We start from the raw sequence: 17,842 nt of genomic DNA on the forward strand, positions 1-17,842 counted from the left end.
GCAGAGGTTATAGATTTTTCCTAAAATCAGGGGCAATCCTGTATCTTTCCGCTGAGTGTGTTTCAACTTCAATACGTAGGAAGGGAATCGGCAAACAGAAAAGTAAGTCTCTTATCTGATTCTTCCCCACAGCATGAAAGATGGGTGACTGTATGCTCTTTTGATCCTACAAAGGAGGAAAAGCTGAAACCAAACCCACTGAATGCCGACCTAGATACGGAGAGTAGCTTATCAGGGGTCTCAGTGCCCAGGATAGTAGGACGTCTCTACTTGGCTCTCCAATGGAGGCCACTGGGATTGGTCTTGGTTACAGGGCAACGTGGAGTTGCCTGTACAGATCAGTGGGTCTCATATTTTCCATATAGGATTCACCGTCATGCTTGTTAAAAATGCAAAATTTCAAGCTGCACCCCAGAGAGGCTGTTCCTGGACATGTTCTGAAGTGGATTTCTGCACCAAAGATCTTTCTAATTCTTAATATTGTATATGTCCCTGCTAGGAAAAACTGGAGGCTGCTATGATCTTTTGATTTTTTTTTTTTTTTTTTTTATTAAAAAGGAGCTGGGTGTAAGCTAACTACTAACCACAGTCAGAATGGAAGCATCTGGTTATTGTCAATTCCCCAGGGTCCTGTTTATCAAAGTGTCTTCCATAGACTACCTGGCTGTCACCCTCAGGTAGATTCCTGGCTCTTACCCCTGGCCTGAATTAGAATTTCCAAGTCCCAGGCCCAGCCATGTTTATTTATTTATTTTGAGAGAGACAGTGCAAGTGGGGGAGGGGCAGAGGGAGAGAGAGAGAGGGGAGAGAGAGAGAATCCCAAGCAGGCTCCACACCTGTCAGCACAGAGCCCGATGCGGGGCTTGAACTCACGAACCTCGAGATCATGACCTGAGCCGAAAACCAAGAGCCGGAGGCTTGCCTGCCTGAGCCATCCAGGTGCCCCAGGAATCTGTACTTTAAAAGACTTTCTAGGGTGCTTTTGAAAGATACTATAGCTGTTTTCCTAGCGGCTAAGTCTTCTTAGTAAAAGGTTGGAGACGGACGCTATTGGAATGGGGGCCCTACATGCTGCGGCCTGATGGCCGAGCCTCTCGCCTGGGCTGTAGCTGTAGGTAGAAACAGCTGACTCACAGGTGGTATTTTAGGAACATTGCCAGGAGCCCTGTGGGTTTGGTCAGGTCTCTTCATCTTTCTGTGTCAGTGTTTTAGTCTTTACCATGGGCATGAGAGGAGTGCCTGCTTCACGGAATTGTTGTGGGGATTCAAGGAATAGCTATACTTTAGATCTGCGGAACAGCGTCTGGCCCACAGTAAAAGCTGTGGACACGACAGTTGCTGCTGCCGCTCACTTAGACAGTTTGCCAGTTCTTGCTCTGAGCACCTTTGAGCCCCGGTTACACGTCGATCGCCTGGAGCAACAGCAAAGGCAGTTGTGTCAGAGGTTAACCGATGGACTGATAGTCTGTTGAGGGCAAGCTCAGTGAGTGAAGCAGAAAGGGGCACGTGGAGGAGGCAGAGGGCAGGGAGCATCCCTGAGAAGGGCCTGGGGGGATAGGACTTTGCCGGTCTGGAGGGGGGTCCTGGCCTCCGCTTGGACGAGGCGAGAGGGTGTGGGACAAACGGGGGACGGCTTCCCTGGCCCCACCTGCCACTGGCTTTTCTCTTCCAATCGTCACAGCACTTTCTCAATCGGTCAGTTTATGAAACGTCCTCCCTGAGATCAAAGCAAACCGCTGCACCCAATAGCTTCAGAGAAAATCCCATCTTACTGTATTTCATCCCACATGATTACAAAGTGCCTACTGTGCGCTAGACACCGGAGCAGGTACGGAAAGTAAAATGTGACCCTTGCCCTGTGGAGCGCCTGATCTAGCTTTGAACTGCAAAGCCATAAACTCTTTAAACCTGGGACTTAAGACTCCAGCCTTGCTCACTTGACACTCCGGGACATGAAGTGCCTAGGATTGCAAACAGCTGGTAACTGATTAACGTCCGCAGTCAAGATCATGAAAAGAAAGTCGTTAGAGACAGGTTGTGTCTGCCGAAGACCTATGATCCCATCAGTGGATGTTCGGCTGAGCAAGGAGTGTGCTGGGCTTTCGTGTTCTTATGGCCTGTCTTTTGCCAGAAGGCAGTGTGTACGGTGGGAAAGACCTATAGCTTACTGAGCGCTTCCTAGGTTTCTGGTGCCTGTGGTTTCCGTAGGTTATCTTTCAATCCTTACAGCAGCTTAACTAGGCACTGCTGTCCATTTCAGACACGGAAAGCAGGTGCTCAAAATGGCACAGCTAGTCAACGGCAGAAGTGGGATTTGAGTTCCTGTCCATCCGATTCCCAGAGCCGTTGTTAGAGTATATTGTTTAGATAAGGATAAGAAGGAAGGGAACGATAAATGCACATCGGGAGGCAGGGAAAGGTGGGGAGAATTCAACAGCCCCGCAAGTGCCTGTTTGAAAAGCTAACAGGAGAGATTTTAGCAGGAGGGGGACCAAGGCAAGAGTGTTGCCCTTTTCTTTAGAAAACAAATAGCAAAGTCCTAAACCCCTGCTTCCTGGCTTCGGAACGAACAAATATTCATTCTTTTAGTTGCTTCAAAATTTGAGAAAAATTAAACCATACATTCAAGAAATTAAAGCCTCCTGTGTTTTCCTCTCTTATACTCAGAGCCAATTATTCTCACAAAGTTTATGTTTCTCATGAAGTCTCCTGTTTATCTAGTCCCTCCCCACCCCCCTTTTTTAATCATCAAGATTGCATTTGCTGACCTAAGCCATCTTTAGCCATTGGGCAAGTTCGGGTTCTTTTTGAGAACACTGGTGGCTTCCCGTGGTTCGAGAGTGTGGGCAATGGCTCTCTACCCACCCTTACGACCTCACACTCGATGGCTGCAGTGACAAGGAAGTCCGTCGCAGATCTCTGCCCATCCAAGGCTGACTCCGGGCTGTCATGCCTCCTGTTTTATTGCTCCGGAAGCCCACTCTCTGCCTGCGGAAATGCTTTTCTGACAGGAAGTGCTCTTCTGACCACAGGACTGGCCCACCTGCCCACAAAGTAGGTCTGAGATGGAGACAGGCAGGCCCTGGACCTTGAAGATTGCTGATATCAGAGACTGTCATACGTCCTGCATGCAAGAGTCGGAGGGCATGTAAATATACACAGTCCTGTGCTGGGGCAGGTACAGCCCATACTGAACACCTCTTCCCCACACTGCATTCGGTGGCATAGTGTTGGTAGCTTGAAATTAACCCTGGTAGGGATATTTACAGCCAGGAAATCAACAAACGCTACACCTAAAAGCTTGTTCCCTCTGAGATCTGGTTGTTGAACATTTATCCGTGCATGACTGGTACTTTCTTTCTCCCAGTATAAATACATTTTTCCAGTTCTTTACTATTACAAAAAAAAAAAAAAAACAACCCACAATGATATGGTACTTCGTTATATGGTACTTTGTATACACGTCTGTGAATCTCTATTTAGAGTATATAACTGGAAGTGGAGTTTTTAGCTTGTAAACTATGCACATTTCAACTTACTAGATAGCATCGATTGCTGGTCTGCCAGCAATGTGTAAGATTTCCTATTTCCTCACTTTCTTGTTGACATTTGGTATGGCCAGCCTTCTTCATTTACGCCAATCTGAGCTTGAGGTAGCATTCATTGTTATTTAAACCGATATTTTTTGGGGCGTCTGGGTGGCTCAGTCGGTCAAGCGTCCGACTTCAGCTCAGGTCACGATCTCACGGTCTGTGAGTTCGAGTCCTGCGTCGGGCTCTGTGCTGATGGCTCAGAGCCTGGAGCCTGCTTCCGATTCTGTGTCTCCCTCTCTCTCTGCCCCTCCCCCGTTCATGCTCTGTCTCTCTCTGTCTCAAAAATAAATAAACATTAAAAAAAACTGATATTTTTCTGATTACTTGTGAGGTTGAAAATCTTTTTACATGTTTATTGGACATTTGGGAGGTTTGTGGTGAATTTTGTGTTCACACTTTGCCCGTTTTTCTCTCGGATCATCTCTCTCTCTATTTCATATTTATTTGTAGGTATTCCTTTATATACCCTGGATAACTTACTCTCACTCAATTATATGCAGTATCAAAGTCTTCTTCCATCTGTGGCCGATCTTTTAACTATACTGTTGTGTCTTTTGTCACAAAAATTTTAAATCCTGATATAGTCAAACTTACTATACTTTATATGGTTTTTTTTTTTATTGTTTAAGCAATATTTTCTTACCTCAAGGTTAAAAGCATTTTTTCCTATATTTTTTCAAAGTTTAGATTTTTGTATATACATCTTTAATCTATTCAGTTTGTGTGTGTGTGTGTGTGTGTGTGTGTGTGTGTGTGCGTGTGTGTGTATGAATGGTGTATGAATTTAATTTTTTCCTCATATGGAAATGCTGTTGTCCCCACATTACTGTTGAAAGACTAAAGTTTCCCTATGGACTTTTTGGCTCCTGTCATGTGAAATTCCCATATAGTCTTGCATCTGTTTGGATAGTCTATTCCATTCTGTAGACTAATTTTTCTGTCTTTTTTGGCAATAACACACTCTCTACTATAACTTCAAAAAATTCTTGATATTCCATTAGGGCAGTTCTTTCTCCTTGTTCTTTCTTTTCAGTTTTCTGATCTACTGTTGGAAGTTTACTTTTTCATGTAAATTTCAGAAAGGGTTTGTCAGTTCATCAAGTTTCACAAGAAACTTGGCAAGATTTTTATTGGAAAATCACTTAATTTATAGACAAATATCAAAATAATGACCATCTTTATTACATGAAGTCTTCCCATTCATGAATATTTTGTAGATATAAATATGTGTGTGTGTGTGTGTGTGTGTGTGTGTGTGTGTGAATAGATCTATGTCCTCTGATAATTGCTCAAAACATTTCCATAAAATTTTAATTATTTTTATTGGATTTAAGTACTTTATAGATATTTTATAGATTGTTTTGATTTATACTGTGGAATGGGTTTTTTTTTATCTGTTATATTACATGAACAGTTTTTGCTGCTATATAGGAATGTTATTGCTGGTGTATGGAAATGTTACAGGTTTTTATATATTCATCTCAATATTATCCTTTTCAAACCTTTCCCTGGTCTGGGGAGCTGGAGATTTTATGTTAAACTTGGTATCTGTTCTTAAAAGGATCAATGACATTTCCTTTGGTTATTTTTTTTTAATGCCACAGTACATATGTGAGGGTCAAAGTTTCTAAAATGACGGCCAGGGCAAGGTCCGAAAAGTATTTATCACAAGGTGTATTTGCTAAATGTGTTCACTTGCAACAATGATTTGGATTAGATCCACTTGTGTTCTGTCTTTCATCTTGTTTTGTGCCCACATAGCAGCTGTATCTGTAAGTAGAGTTCTTCTGTTATGAGTGTTCAGAAATATTAATTCTGGTATATGTTACCCATTTTCTGTATATTTATTTCTTTCAGATTAAACATCTCTCTAAAGGAAATGGTAAGAATCCATTGAAATGCATAGAGAGTGTTTCTGAACTTTCTTTTGTTCAGCAAGATTAATAAGAATTTTTCCCTACTTTTGACAGTGCATGATGAAGATTTTGATGAACAGAGGGATATTTCAGAAATCAATTTTGGTGGGTATAATTTCTGCATTATTAATGCCTTGAAATAATTTTAAATCTTATGATACAATTGCTGAACAGCTCTTATCTCCATTATAAGAGTATTGGGTAACTTTAGGGGAGAAATATCTATTGGTGTTTCTTTGGAATTTGCTAAGTTTCTGAAAAATGGAAATGATAGACCACATTTTCTAGAGAAACTAGTGAGTGCTCCATGGATTTAGAAACATATAACATTATTTTTGTTTACAAAAATTTCAGTGTTCCTGTCTTTATTTTGAAAAAAGGAAAGAAAAGTAGATGATTATTCTTCTTGCTATATATATATATATATATATATATATATATATTGTATGTACATGTAATATATGCCTAGGGCTATATTTAGTTGGTGGGGGGGACCCAGCCCCTCTACTGGTGTGTCATAGTCATTAACACCTGTTTGCTTAGGATTTAGAGAAGAGTGTAAAGGTATTCCATTTCAACATCTTGGCTACAAACACTTTTATTGAAGAACTCCAGCAATCTGGTCCATTACCAAGAGGAGAGAGAAGCTTTTCTCTCTCTTGTCCTGTTTCTAAAATGAAGGAGAAGCCTTTACATTCTGGGTATGTTTGGTTAGGATCGGCGGGAAACAGATATTCACGATCCTAAATACCTTATCAAGAGCTTTCCTATCCAATTGCCAAAGCCTGTAATAGAGTAAGCGCTAATTTTCATTTTGCAAGAAGGGACAGGAAGCTCCTTGTGGTGGAGGTGATCTGCCCAGATCACAGATGGCAATGATGGGGCTCACCTTCAGTTCTTCTAACTCAACCCAGTACTATTTGCAGACTACAAAACTGGAAAAACCCACAGCTAAAAGTCAAATTTCTGTGGCTTTGTCCCATTTACAGGAAAGGGAGGCTAGTTGATATATAATTGGAAGAGCTTGAAATAGTTTTAAAGAAATAGTTCGGTAAGGTAAATGGGTGAACGGGTCCCAAGACTTCAGAGCCAGGCATGAAATCATCTCTGTTTGATCAGGCGATCGAGGTGTATGTACCTGAGAGGATCGGCTGTATTTTAAAACAGGGCTGGCACTAGAGTTAGAGTTTTTTCCTTATCACATCCTTATTTTTCTAGACAAGATCATTCTTCTATCTTAGAGCCATTGTTTTCATCTCTACCACCCGCTCTGAGCTGTGTGACTCCAATGAAGAAATTTTACCATGTGGGTTTTTTTCTCTCTTTAGGTCATTCCAACCAAGCTGCTAGGATTGTTAGGGTTAGCTACATAGCCAGATCCTACATCACAAAAACTGTTCGGGAGAAACCACACACCGGAAATTGTTACCTTTTTACCTATCTTGTCTCCATGCCTCACAATTTAACCTTTCTATCCCAAGATTTGCTTTTTTTCAGACTTTTCATTTCACTTAAAGAAATTCCCCCCATCTGGATCAGTAGGCTCAGATCCTCAGAGCTGCCCCAACTCTTATCTGTCTCCCAACATGCACACCATCTATCAGCAAATGCTATTAGATCTGCCATCAAATTATATCACGAGTTGTGACTTTTGAGCACTTTCCCTTTACCTGTGTTGCTCTAAGGCATCTGGGTCTGGCCAGGTTCTTGCGGTGGCCTCATAACTGTTCTTCCCTTCCTGCCCTCACCCTGCACAAGGCTCTTCCTCCCAAAGTAGACAGAGCTCTCCTTCTGATATGATTCGGGCCACGTCACTTCTCTGATCCGATCTTCCAATCTCCCAACACTGACCAGTGCTGGTTGACATCTTGTCCAACACAGAATAAAGCCCCTGGAACCTTGATTCCCCAAATGTGTTCTGCAGGTCAGTATCACTTGAACCACCTAGGAGCTTTCCTAGAAATGCAGCATCTTGGGTCTCACCCCCACCTCCCTTTTTACAGACCCCAGCTGATTCCCTTCACATTAAAGTTTGAGAAGAGCTGAACTTGGCCAGCCGTCTGATCTCTCCTTTTTTTTTTTTTTTTTCCTACTTTCTCCCTTAATTACTTGGATTTTCCAGCCACCCTGACCTCATAGCTATTCCTCTACAAAGGTGGTCCTCAGTGTGTGGTCCCCCAGCCAGAAGCATTAGCATCGCCAGAGAACTTATTAGAAACGAAAATTCTCCTCCGGCCCTGCCCCAGACTTGCTGACTGAGAAGCCCTGAGGGTAGGCTCCACCATCTGTGTTTAAGAAGCCCTCAGGGGATTCTCAGGCTAAAGTTTGGAAAGCTGCTCTGAGACATCAAGGCTTTCCTCATTTCTATTTGCTGTTGCCTTTGCCCTCAATACTCTTCCTTTATTCCCCATTCCATCAGATTTCTGCTTAAATGCCACCTTCTCAGGGAAGCCTCCCCTGACCACCCTTTATAAAATGTGAACCCTCCCCTGCCTCAACACTTTCCCCCTGTTGTTCTTTTTTTCTTTTATTGCTCTTTTCTCCATCTGCTACTCAAGTTCATTTATTTGTGTGTCTCTCCTCCCTCCCCAGTCAAGAATATCACCTCCTTGAGGGCTTTGTTTTATTCCGTTACATCCCCAGCAGGTAGAACAAAGTCTGGGACACATTAGGCACTTAATAAATATATATGCTGCACGAGCAACTTGGGTAGTGAATCTCCTGAGGCTTCTTTTTAAGGGATATGTGCTTCTTTGAGAATTCCTCCCCCCAGCTGCTCTACTCTCTCATACCTCCATGACCTCATCTATGCTGACCAGCCTGGGCGCCAAGGTCTGAATGGGCTTGTTCATATCACTCTGGAAAAGTCCAGCTCTCACCTGCATCCCTAATCCAAACCAGGTGTCAGGAAATGTATGCTTTGGTCATGACATGCCTAAGGCAGAGAGGGGATAGACCAGCACATACTACCTCTATCAAAAAGGCAATTCTACACCGATGAGGCAGTCGTGTCATTGCTATTTGTTTTTGTTTAATTGTACTGTGATTGTATACATAGGTTAGGCTTATGGAGGTTAGGAAATGTGTGCATGGAGGGGCACCTGGGTGGCTCAGTTGGTTGAGTGTCTGACTCTTGACTTCAGCTCAGGTCGCGATCTTGCAAGTCATGGGTTCAAGCCCTGCACTGGTCTCTGTGCTGATGGTGTGGTCCTGCTTGGAATTGTCTCTCTCTCCCTTTCTTTCTGTCCCTCACACACACACTCTCTCTCAAGATAAATAAATAAACTAAAAAAAAAAAGAGAGAGATGTGTGCATGGGGAAAGGGATGATACAAGGGTAGCCTTAGTCATTAGGAAGTGAAACCATAGCTTCTCCTAATACCTACAACCCCAGGGGTGTCCTTGATCATGAACGAGCCATCAGCTTTGTCAAATGGGACCTTTGTTACCATGTGAGGCTGTGGTGATAATTCTCTAGCTTGGTTTCCCAGCTGTAAATCAGGAACTGTTCTCACAATGAAATAATCTACCGACCCTGTTTGAAGTCCTTTGTGTTTTACAGGGGAGGCTGCTTATCAAATATAAGGGTTATGATAAGAAGAGACATTCTTTTACGTGCTCATAATTTTCCCCACAAGGGTCTTCCCTTTTAAGAATCCTATTTTCAGAAACACAATGAGGCCAGACTCAAAGGATACCATCAGGGAGAAATTTTATCGTGCTAAGCTCCTGATAGATATTTGGAGATACAGTTTGAGTGGATTTATCCATATTTGCCTGGTCTTTATTGCAAGGGCATTATCTTGAGTTTGGCTTTGGAGAGTACCATTGTTTATTCATGGGACAGAGAAAAATCAACCCATTTACCTACAGTCATGAAGAAGGTTGGAACAATAGCAGAGAGTGCCCTGAAAAGCAAGTCAGGAGTTCTCAAGCTCCCTCAACTGTTGACCACCTAGTGCCTTACTTCCTGTCTCAAGATTCCCTTGTGCCCTCCTCAAGTATGAGAGATTTGGAGTCAATGATCAAAAAGATGCCTTCTAATTCATTGCTTACTTTTAAGATTCTTGGACCAGGTTTCTTGTTGCAAAATGAGACCAAGGATGTGATAAGACATAATATTTATGGGTTGTTTACATTTACTCAATTAGAGGAAGTTTTGCCTATTTCAAAGTGACTTTTATCACATGAACACTGAAAGATTTACAATGGAAAAGATTAATTTTATTATGAGAAATGCCTTTTAGTAATGCTCACTCAAATATATATATTTTTTAAATCTGCATCTAGCTGAAGGCTTGGATCTCTTTCAAGGGGACATCCTCCTAAGGGTGAGTACCTGTTAAGGACATAATGACGATCCTCAGTACTGGCTGTTTTTTATGACTGGGAGCCTCTGCTGTGTCCAGCCCTGGCATGGGCACTGTGGAGGACATGAAAGAATCTAATCTATCACCTGTACCCACAGGGGCTTCAACTGTGGTCGATGATGACAAAAACAGATGAAAAATAAGTAAACAGTACAAAGAGTCTATAATTACCATATTACATGTTCACTTATTTTTCCCAGTAAGTGAATGAGAGAAGGAAATGCACCAATATATGTACCTATTTTTGAGAGACAGAGACAGAACACAAGCAGGGGAGGGGCAGAGAGAGAGAGAAAGAGACACAGAATCCGAAGCAGGCTCAGGCTCTGAGCTGTCAGCACAGAGCCCAACACGGGGCTTGAACTCACAAGCCGTGAGATCATGACCTGAGCCAAAGTTGTATGCTTAACCGACTGAGCCACCCAGTTGCCCCAATTCACCAATATGCTTAAAGTGACTATCTCAACTTTTAGAAATTGTAGGTCTTTTAAATTTTGTCCTTAATAATTTCTCTGAAGTTTCCAAATTGTCTACAATGAACTTCAATCACTTTGGTCATCAGAAGACAAATGTGATTAAGCTGTTTGAAATTGTACGACAGGTTGTTTGTGGTGTGAAAATTTTCCTTTTTCCATCTTTGCCTTGTTTCCACAGAACTCCAGAAATGGCCTGAGAGACCCTAACACCAGATGGAAGTTCCCCATCCCTTACATTCTGGCTGACAATTTGGGTAATATTAATTGTTTTAATTGGACACTTTGGGTTTTACTCTTCTCCCTCCCCACTCCTCCTGTTCATCAGCTTCAGATTGGGAATAACACCATTGCATATGAGGGGTTCCACGTCCTGATGGTACTTTATCCCTTGGAATGGAATGTATGACATTACACTGACACCAGGGCAGCTTAACTGGTTGGAGATACAAGAGGTAATTTTAAAAATTACAGAATATCAAATAACAATTTAAAAATGCATAACACATTACATGTTAATAAAACCAAGGGCACCATAAAGAACAAAAATACAATGAAATATAATTTGGCTTCACCACGGTGAAAAACTTACACTTTATTTTTTTTTTTAATTAATTTACTTTTTTTATGTTCGTGTCAGTATTTTCTTTTTCTTTCTTTTTTTTTTGTTTAAATATGAAATTTATTGTCAAATTGGTTTCCATACAACACCCAGTGCTCATCCCAACAGGTGCCCTCCTCAATAGCCATCACCCACCCCCCCCCCCACCTCCCATCAACCCTCAGTTTGTTCTCAGTTTTTAAGAGTCTCATATGGTTTGCCTCCCTCTCTCTCTAACCTCTTTTTTTTTTCTCCTTCCCCTCCCCCATGGTCTTCTGTTAAGTTTCTCAGGATCCACATAAGAGTGAAAACATATGGTGTCTTTCTCTGTATGACTTATTTCACTTAGCATAACACTCTCTAGTTCTATCCACGTTGCTACAAAAGGCCAGATTTCATTCTTTCTCATTGTCAAGTAGTACTCCATTGTGTATATAAACCACAACTTCTTTATCCATTCATCAGTTGATGGACATTTAGGCTCTTCCCATAATTTGGCTATTGTTGAAAGTGCTGCTATAAACATTGGGGTACAAGCGCCCCTATGCATCAGTACTCCTGTATCCCTTGGATAAATTCCTAGCAGTGCTACTGCTGGGCCATAGGGTAGGTCTATTTTTAATTTTTTGAGGAACCTGCACACTGTTTTCCAGAGTGGCTGCACCAGTTTGCATTCCCACCAACAGTGCAAGAGGGTTCCCGTTTCTCCACATCCTCGCCAGCTTCTATTATCTCCTGATTTGTTCATTTTAGCCACTCTGACTGGCGTGAGGTGGTATCTGAGTGTGGTTTTGATTTGTATTTCCCTGATGAGGAGCAACGTTGAGCATCTTTTTGTGTGCCTGTTGGCCATCTGGATGTCTTCTTTAGAGAAGTGTCTATTCATGTTTTCTGCCCATTTCTTCACTGGATTATTTGTTTTTCTGGTGTGGAGTTTGATGAGCTCTTTATAGATTTTGGATACTAGCCCTTTGTCTGATATGTCATTTGCAAATATCTTTTCCCATTCTGTCAGTTGCCTTTTAATTTTATTGATTGTTTCCTTTGCAGAAGCTTTTTATCTTCATGAGGTTTGCCTTTGGGGATGTGTCAAGTAAGAAATTGCTTCAGCTGAGGTCAGAGAGGTTTTTTTCCTGCTTTCTCCTCTAGGGTTTTGATGGTTCCCTGTGTCACATTCAGGTCCTTCATCCATTTTGAGTTTATTTTTGTGAACAGTGTAAGAAAATGGTCTAATTTCATTTTTCTGCATGTTGCTGTCCAGTTCTCCCAGCACCATTTGTTAAAGAGACTGTCTTTTTTCCATTGGATATTCTTTCCTACTTTGTCAAAGATTAGTTGGCCATACATTTGTGGGTCCAATTCTGGAGTCTCTATTCTATTCCATTGTTCTAAGTGTCTGTTTGTGCCAATACCATGCTGTCTTGATGATTACAGCTTTGTAGTAGAGGCTAAAGTCTGGGATTGTGATGCCTCCTGCTTTGGTCTTCTTCTTCAATATTACTTTGGCTATTCACGGTCTTTTGTGGTTCCATACAAATTTTAAGATTGCTTGTTCTAGCTTGAGAAGAATGCTGGTGCAATTTTGATTGGGATTGCATTGAATGTATAGATTGCTTTGGGTAGTATTGACATTTTAACAATATTTATTCTTGCAATCCATGAGCATGGAATGTTTTTCCATTTCTTTGTATCTTCTTCAATTTCCTTCATAAGGTTTCTATAGTTTTCAGCATACAGATCTTTTACATCTTTGGTTAGGTTTATTCCCAGGTATTTTATGCTTCTTGGTACAATTGTGAATGGGATCAGTTTTTTTATTTGTCTTTCTGTTGCTTCATTATTAGTGTATAAGAATGCAACTGATTTCTGTACATTAATTTTGTATCCTGCGACTTTGCTGAATTCATGTATCAGTTCTAGCAGACTTTTGGTGGAGTCTGTTGGGTTTTCCATGTATAGTATCATGTCATTTGCAAAAAGAGAAAGCTTGACTTCATCTTTGCCAATTTCGATGCCTTTGATTTCATTTTGTTTTCTGATTGCTGATGCTAGAACTTCCAACACTATGTTAAACAACAGCGGTGAGAGTGGACATCCCTGTCGTGTTCCTGATCTCAGGGGGAAAGCTCTCAGTTTTTCCCCATTGAGGATGATATCAGCTGTGGGCTTTTCATAAATGGCTTTTATGATATTTAAGTATGTTCCTTCTATCCTGACTTTCTCAAGGGTTTTTATTAAGAAAGGATGCTGGATTTTGTCAAACGCTTTTTCTGCATCTATTGACAGGATCATATGGTTCTTATCTTTTCTTTTATTAATGTGATGTATCACATTGATTGATTTGTGAATGTTGAACCAGCCCTACAGCCCAGGAATGAATCCCACTTGGTCATGGTGAATAATTCTTTTTATATGCTGTTGAATTCGATTTGCTAGTATCTTATTGAGAATTTTTGCATCCGTGTTCACCAGGGATATTGGCCTGTAGTTCTCTTTTTTTTGATACAAGAGGTAATTTAAAAAATTACAGAATATCAAATAACAATTTTAAAAAATGCACAACACATTATCATGTTAATAAAACCAAGAGCACCATAAAGAACAAAAATACAATAAAATATAATTTGGCTTCACCACAGTGAAAAATTTACACTTTAAATAATAATAGAGGTGAATCTAAATATATTGTCAGCATACTGATGTCTTCCCCTGTTGTTGCAAAACAAACCCTCCATCCTTTTGAGAAATAGAAAAGTCTATATTTCACATTCTCAGAGCCCTTCCTCCTCAGAAGTAATAATTTCAATTCTTTTCTCTCTTAAGATAAAGGACTGGATAAGTTATAGTTCACTCATTGTTAGAAATAACACTTGGGGGAAATAAATAAATATTTGAAGCCACGTGTGGATATTGCCTGACCTCAAGCAGGTAACTGACAGCTGAACAGCCACGATGATGCAATGCCTGTGCGGCCCATCTCATGGATGGGGGAAGGTCACAGGAGAGGGGAGGCTGGGACAGGCTTGCTCTATCTTAATGGGCTGCCAGGCTACTCCCACTCTCAGGAGACATAGCTTATGTTTCAATATTTTCCACCGCTGTTATTAGTGCTGATCCTTTTTCTGGAGAAGAGCTAGATATAAACAAATGCTGTTGTCCTCAGTTATTTATTTATTTATTTATTTATTTATTTATTTATTTATTTATGGAAATTTGAGTTCTTATTCCCCCAGTGTTTGCCAGCACGTTTGCAAATTTATGGAGCACCCATATTTATTGATATGTGATGGAAGAAACATCAACTTTTGAGAGGGGTATTTGCCCCATTACACTTTTTCTTCCTGTCTGTTGCACCTGCTCTGTCCCCCTTCCATCAAGACATGGACATGATTTTTGAATCACTATTATGTGCTGGCCACTGTGCCTTCACCTAATATTGTATTTAAGCTTCGCCATGCCTTGGTGAGGCAAAAGTCAGTGCCTCACAGACTTTAATGTGCGTAAGGCCCCCCTGAGGATCTTGTGAAATTGCAGAGTGGGTCAGGGGTGAGGTCTGAGATGCTGCACAGCCGATGCTAATGTTTTTGGTCTGCCGGCCACAGCTTGAGTAGCAAGGTCTCTTTAGCAGTAATGTAGGTAACAGATTAAAAGAGCAAGCTGGAAGACAGATGGCCTGAAATAAGGTAGCAGCAGTAAAGATACAACAGTGGTTCTTAAGTAGTATCACAGGAGAATCACCTTTAGGGTTAAAAAAAGTTCAGATGCCTGGGCCCAAACCATTGGAGAGAGCCAACTTACTAGTTTCATTTTCGTTTATAATTCTTTTATCAAAGTTAAATTTACATGGATTGAAATTCACAAATCAGTGTAAAAGTCCGTGGCTTTTGATAAACACGTAAACTTATGTAACCCATGCTCCCATCACTCCAGAAATTTCCTGTGTGCATTTCCAGCCAATCTCTACCCCACGCTCCAAAAGACACGACCATTCTTTTATCTTATACATTAGTTTTACTAATGTATACCGATTTACCGATTTACTAATGTATACTGGTTTACCGATAAATGGAATCACACAGTATGTACTGTTTTGTATCCAGCTTCTTTTGCTCAACATGTTTTTGAAGATTTTCCATATTGTTGTGGACCAGTACTTAATTCTTGTTTTACTACTCAGAAATATTCCTCAGTATTATGGCAGCTGTTTATCCCTTTTTCAGTTGATGGACATCGGGTTATTTCACATTTGTGAAAGTCTGTGTACAAGACTCTGATCATTGTGTACAAGTCTTTGTGGATATGTATTTTTTAATTTATCTTGGGCCAATGTCTAGAAACAGAATTGCTTGATCATATGGCAAATATATGTTTAACTTCAATAAAAATGCCAAGCAGGTTTCCAAAGTGGCTGTACCATTTTTCATTCTCACTAACAATGTAGCAGTGTTCCATTTGTTCCACATTTTCAGTAACATTGGCAATGTTTACCTTTTTAATTGTAGCCATTCTGGTGGTTGTAAAATGAACTCTCACTGTAATTTTAATTTGCATTTTCCTAATGACCAATGATATTTCCCACATTGTCATGTGCTATTGGCCATTTGTGTATCTTTTTTTATGAAATGTCTATTAAACTCTTACCATGATTTTTAAAAAAGTTTTATTATAGTGAATATTTTCTCCCAGTCTATGACTTACCTTTTTTGTTTGTTTTTTAAGCACTTTATTGATTCATTAATCTTTTCAAAGAAACAACTTTTGACTTGTTAATTTTCTCTTGTTTGTCTGCTTTCTATTTTGTTGCTTTTCTCTTTTCTTTATTATTTCCTTTCTTCTACTTCCTTCCAGTTTAATTTTCTCTTCTTTTTTTATTTTTATTTTTTATTTATTTTTTTTAACATTTTATTTATTTTTGAGACAAGGAGAGACAGAGCATGAACAGGGGAGGGTCAGAGAGAGGGAGACACAGAATCTGAAACAGGCTCCAGGCTCTGAGCTGTCAGCACAGAGCCCGACGCAGGGCTCGAACTCACGGACGGCGAGATCATGACCTGAGCCCAAGTCGGCCGCTTCACCGACTGAGCCACCCAGGCGCCCCTGCTCTTCTTTTTTTTTAAAATGAAGGTGGAAATTTATATCATTGATTTTAAAACTTCATTTTTAGAATATAATATCTAAATCTGTACATTTTATTTGAAACTATGCTTTTACTGTTTTTCACAAATTTTGCTATGGTTGTGTCTTTATTAAAATTTAGTTTAGATATGCTCTAATTTCCTTTGCAATTTTTTTAAATCAATGGGTCAATTAGAAGTGTGCTTTTCAATTTACAAATGTCTGTAGCTCTTCTAGATATTCTATTATTAATTTCTAGTTTAATTTTGTTGAGGTCAGAGAACATATTGTATAAGATTTCAATCTTTTGAAATTTACTGAGACATGTTTCGTGGTCTACCTTTGTAACTATTCCATGTGCACTGGAAAAGAACTTGTATTTGGCTGGTTTGGGGCATGTTATTTTATCAACGTCAAATAGGTCAAGGTGACTGTGTTGTTCAAATACTTATATCTACATAGAGTTTTGGACTTATTGTTTTATCTGTTACTGAGAGAGAGGTGTTAAACTCTTTGACTATAATTGCGCGTTTATTTCTTCTTTTTGCACTTGCGTGAAACTGCTCTTTTGTGCAAGCACATTGTCATATCATCTTGCTAAATTGACTCTTCTCATTTAGAGAAGTATCTCTTTATGTCTGGCAATCTTCTCTGTTTTGGAGTCTACTTTGTCTAATGTAAATCTAGCTACACCAACTTTATAAAACTTACTGTTTGCACTGTGCATCTTATGCAACTTTTTACTTCCAACCTATCAATTTTTTTTATATTTAAAGTGTCTCTTTTTCAGACAGTATATATTTGGGTCTTACTTTTTTATACAGTCTATCAACCTCTGAATTTTAACTACAGTATTTGGTGTATTTTTATTTAATGTAATTATTGATATAGTTTGATTTAGAACAGTTATTATTTGTCTTTTATTTTTGCTTTTATTTCTTCTTGCCTTCTTTTGGTTAAATCCAAGAATTTAAAATTTCACTTGGGGCCTGTAGTGGCTTTTCAGCTCAATCCCTTTGTATTGTTTTGTGAGACTTTGCAGTAGGGATTACAATTTGTAGACCTAATATGTGACAGTATCCTTAGACTTAATATTGTGCTGTTTTGCCTAAAATGTAAGCATTTTAGAACAGTATAATTTCATTTATAACCCTTTCTTTTGTGCTATTGTTGGCTTATACTTTTCAACTGGATACTTTATAAACCTCATAATACAGTGTTATCATTTTTGCTTTAATTGTTGTCTTTTAAAGTAATGAATGAAAAAATTTCTCTATATTTACTTTTATACTTGCTATTTCTGGTTCTGTTCATTCCTCCTGGAGATCTGGGCTCTTAGCTGGTGTCATCTCTCTTTAGCCTCGTGAACTTTCTTTAGCATTTCTTGGAGAGCAAATTCTCTTCTTTCTTCAAAATCACCTCTTTTTTGCCTTCATTTTGAAGGACTTTTTTTTTTTTTTACTGGAAATAGAATGTAAGCTGATAGGTTTTTTCCTTCTTTCTTTAAAGTTGTAATTATTGTCCTTTTCCACATTTTATTATGAAAAAACTTAAATATACAAAAAGCTAAAACCATTGTACAGTGAACACTCATATACTTATCACCTACATTATACAAACAACATTCTGCTATATTTGCTTTATCTCATCTATCCATCCTGTCCATCTTTCTTTTTTTTTTTTTTTAATTTTTTTTTCAACGTTTATTTATTTTTGGGACAGAGAGAGACAGAGCATGAACGGGGGAGGGGCAGAGAGAGAGGGAGACACAGAAT

General features: G+C 39.7%; 1 protein-coding gene across 1 annotated transcript in view; it reads left to right on the plus strand.

Moving 5' to 3' along the window:
* The first annotated feature begins 5,296 nt into the window (after nucleotides 1–5,296).
* Nucleotides 5,297–17,842, plus strand: part of MEP1A (meprin A subunit alpha) — a 36,397-nt gene continuing 23,851 nt past the window's right edge. The window contains exons 1-5 of the mRNA XM_040473700.1: nucleotides 5,297–5,365; nucleotides 5,451–5,475; nucleotides 5,564–5,614; nucleotides 9,799–9,839; nucleotides 10,533–10,608. Of these exons, the coding sequence (XP_040329634.1) occupies nucleotides 5,297–5,365; nucleotides 5,451–5,475; nucleotides 5,564–5,614; nucleotides 9,799–9,839; nucleotides 10,533–10,608 (262 nt within the window). The remainder of the gene's footprint in view (nucleotides 5,366–5,450; nucleotides 5,476–5,563; nucleotides 5,615–9,798; nucleotides 9,840–10,532; nucleotides 10,609–17,842) is intronic.

This window comes from Herpailurus yagouaroundi, unplaced genomic scaffold, assembly GCF_014898765.1.
Source record: "Herpailurus yagouaroundi ecotype Mexico unplaced genomic scaffold, PumYag 139, whole genome shotgun sequence".
NCBI lineage: Eukaryota > Metazoa > Chordata > Mammalia > Carnivora > Felidae > Herpailurus > Herpailurus yagouaroundi.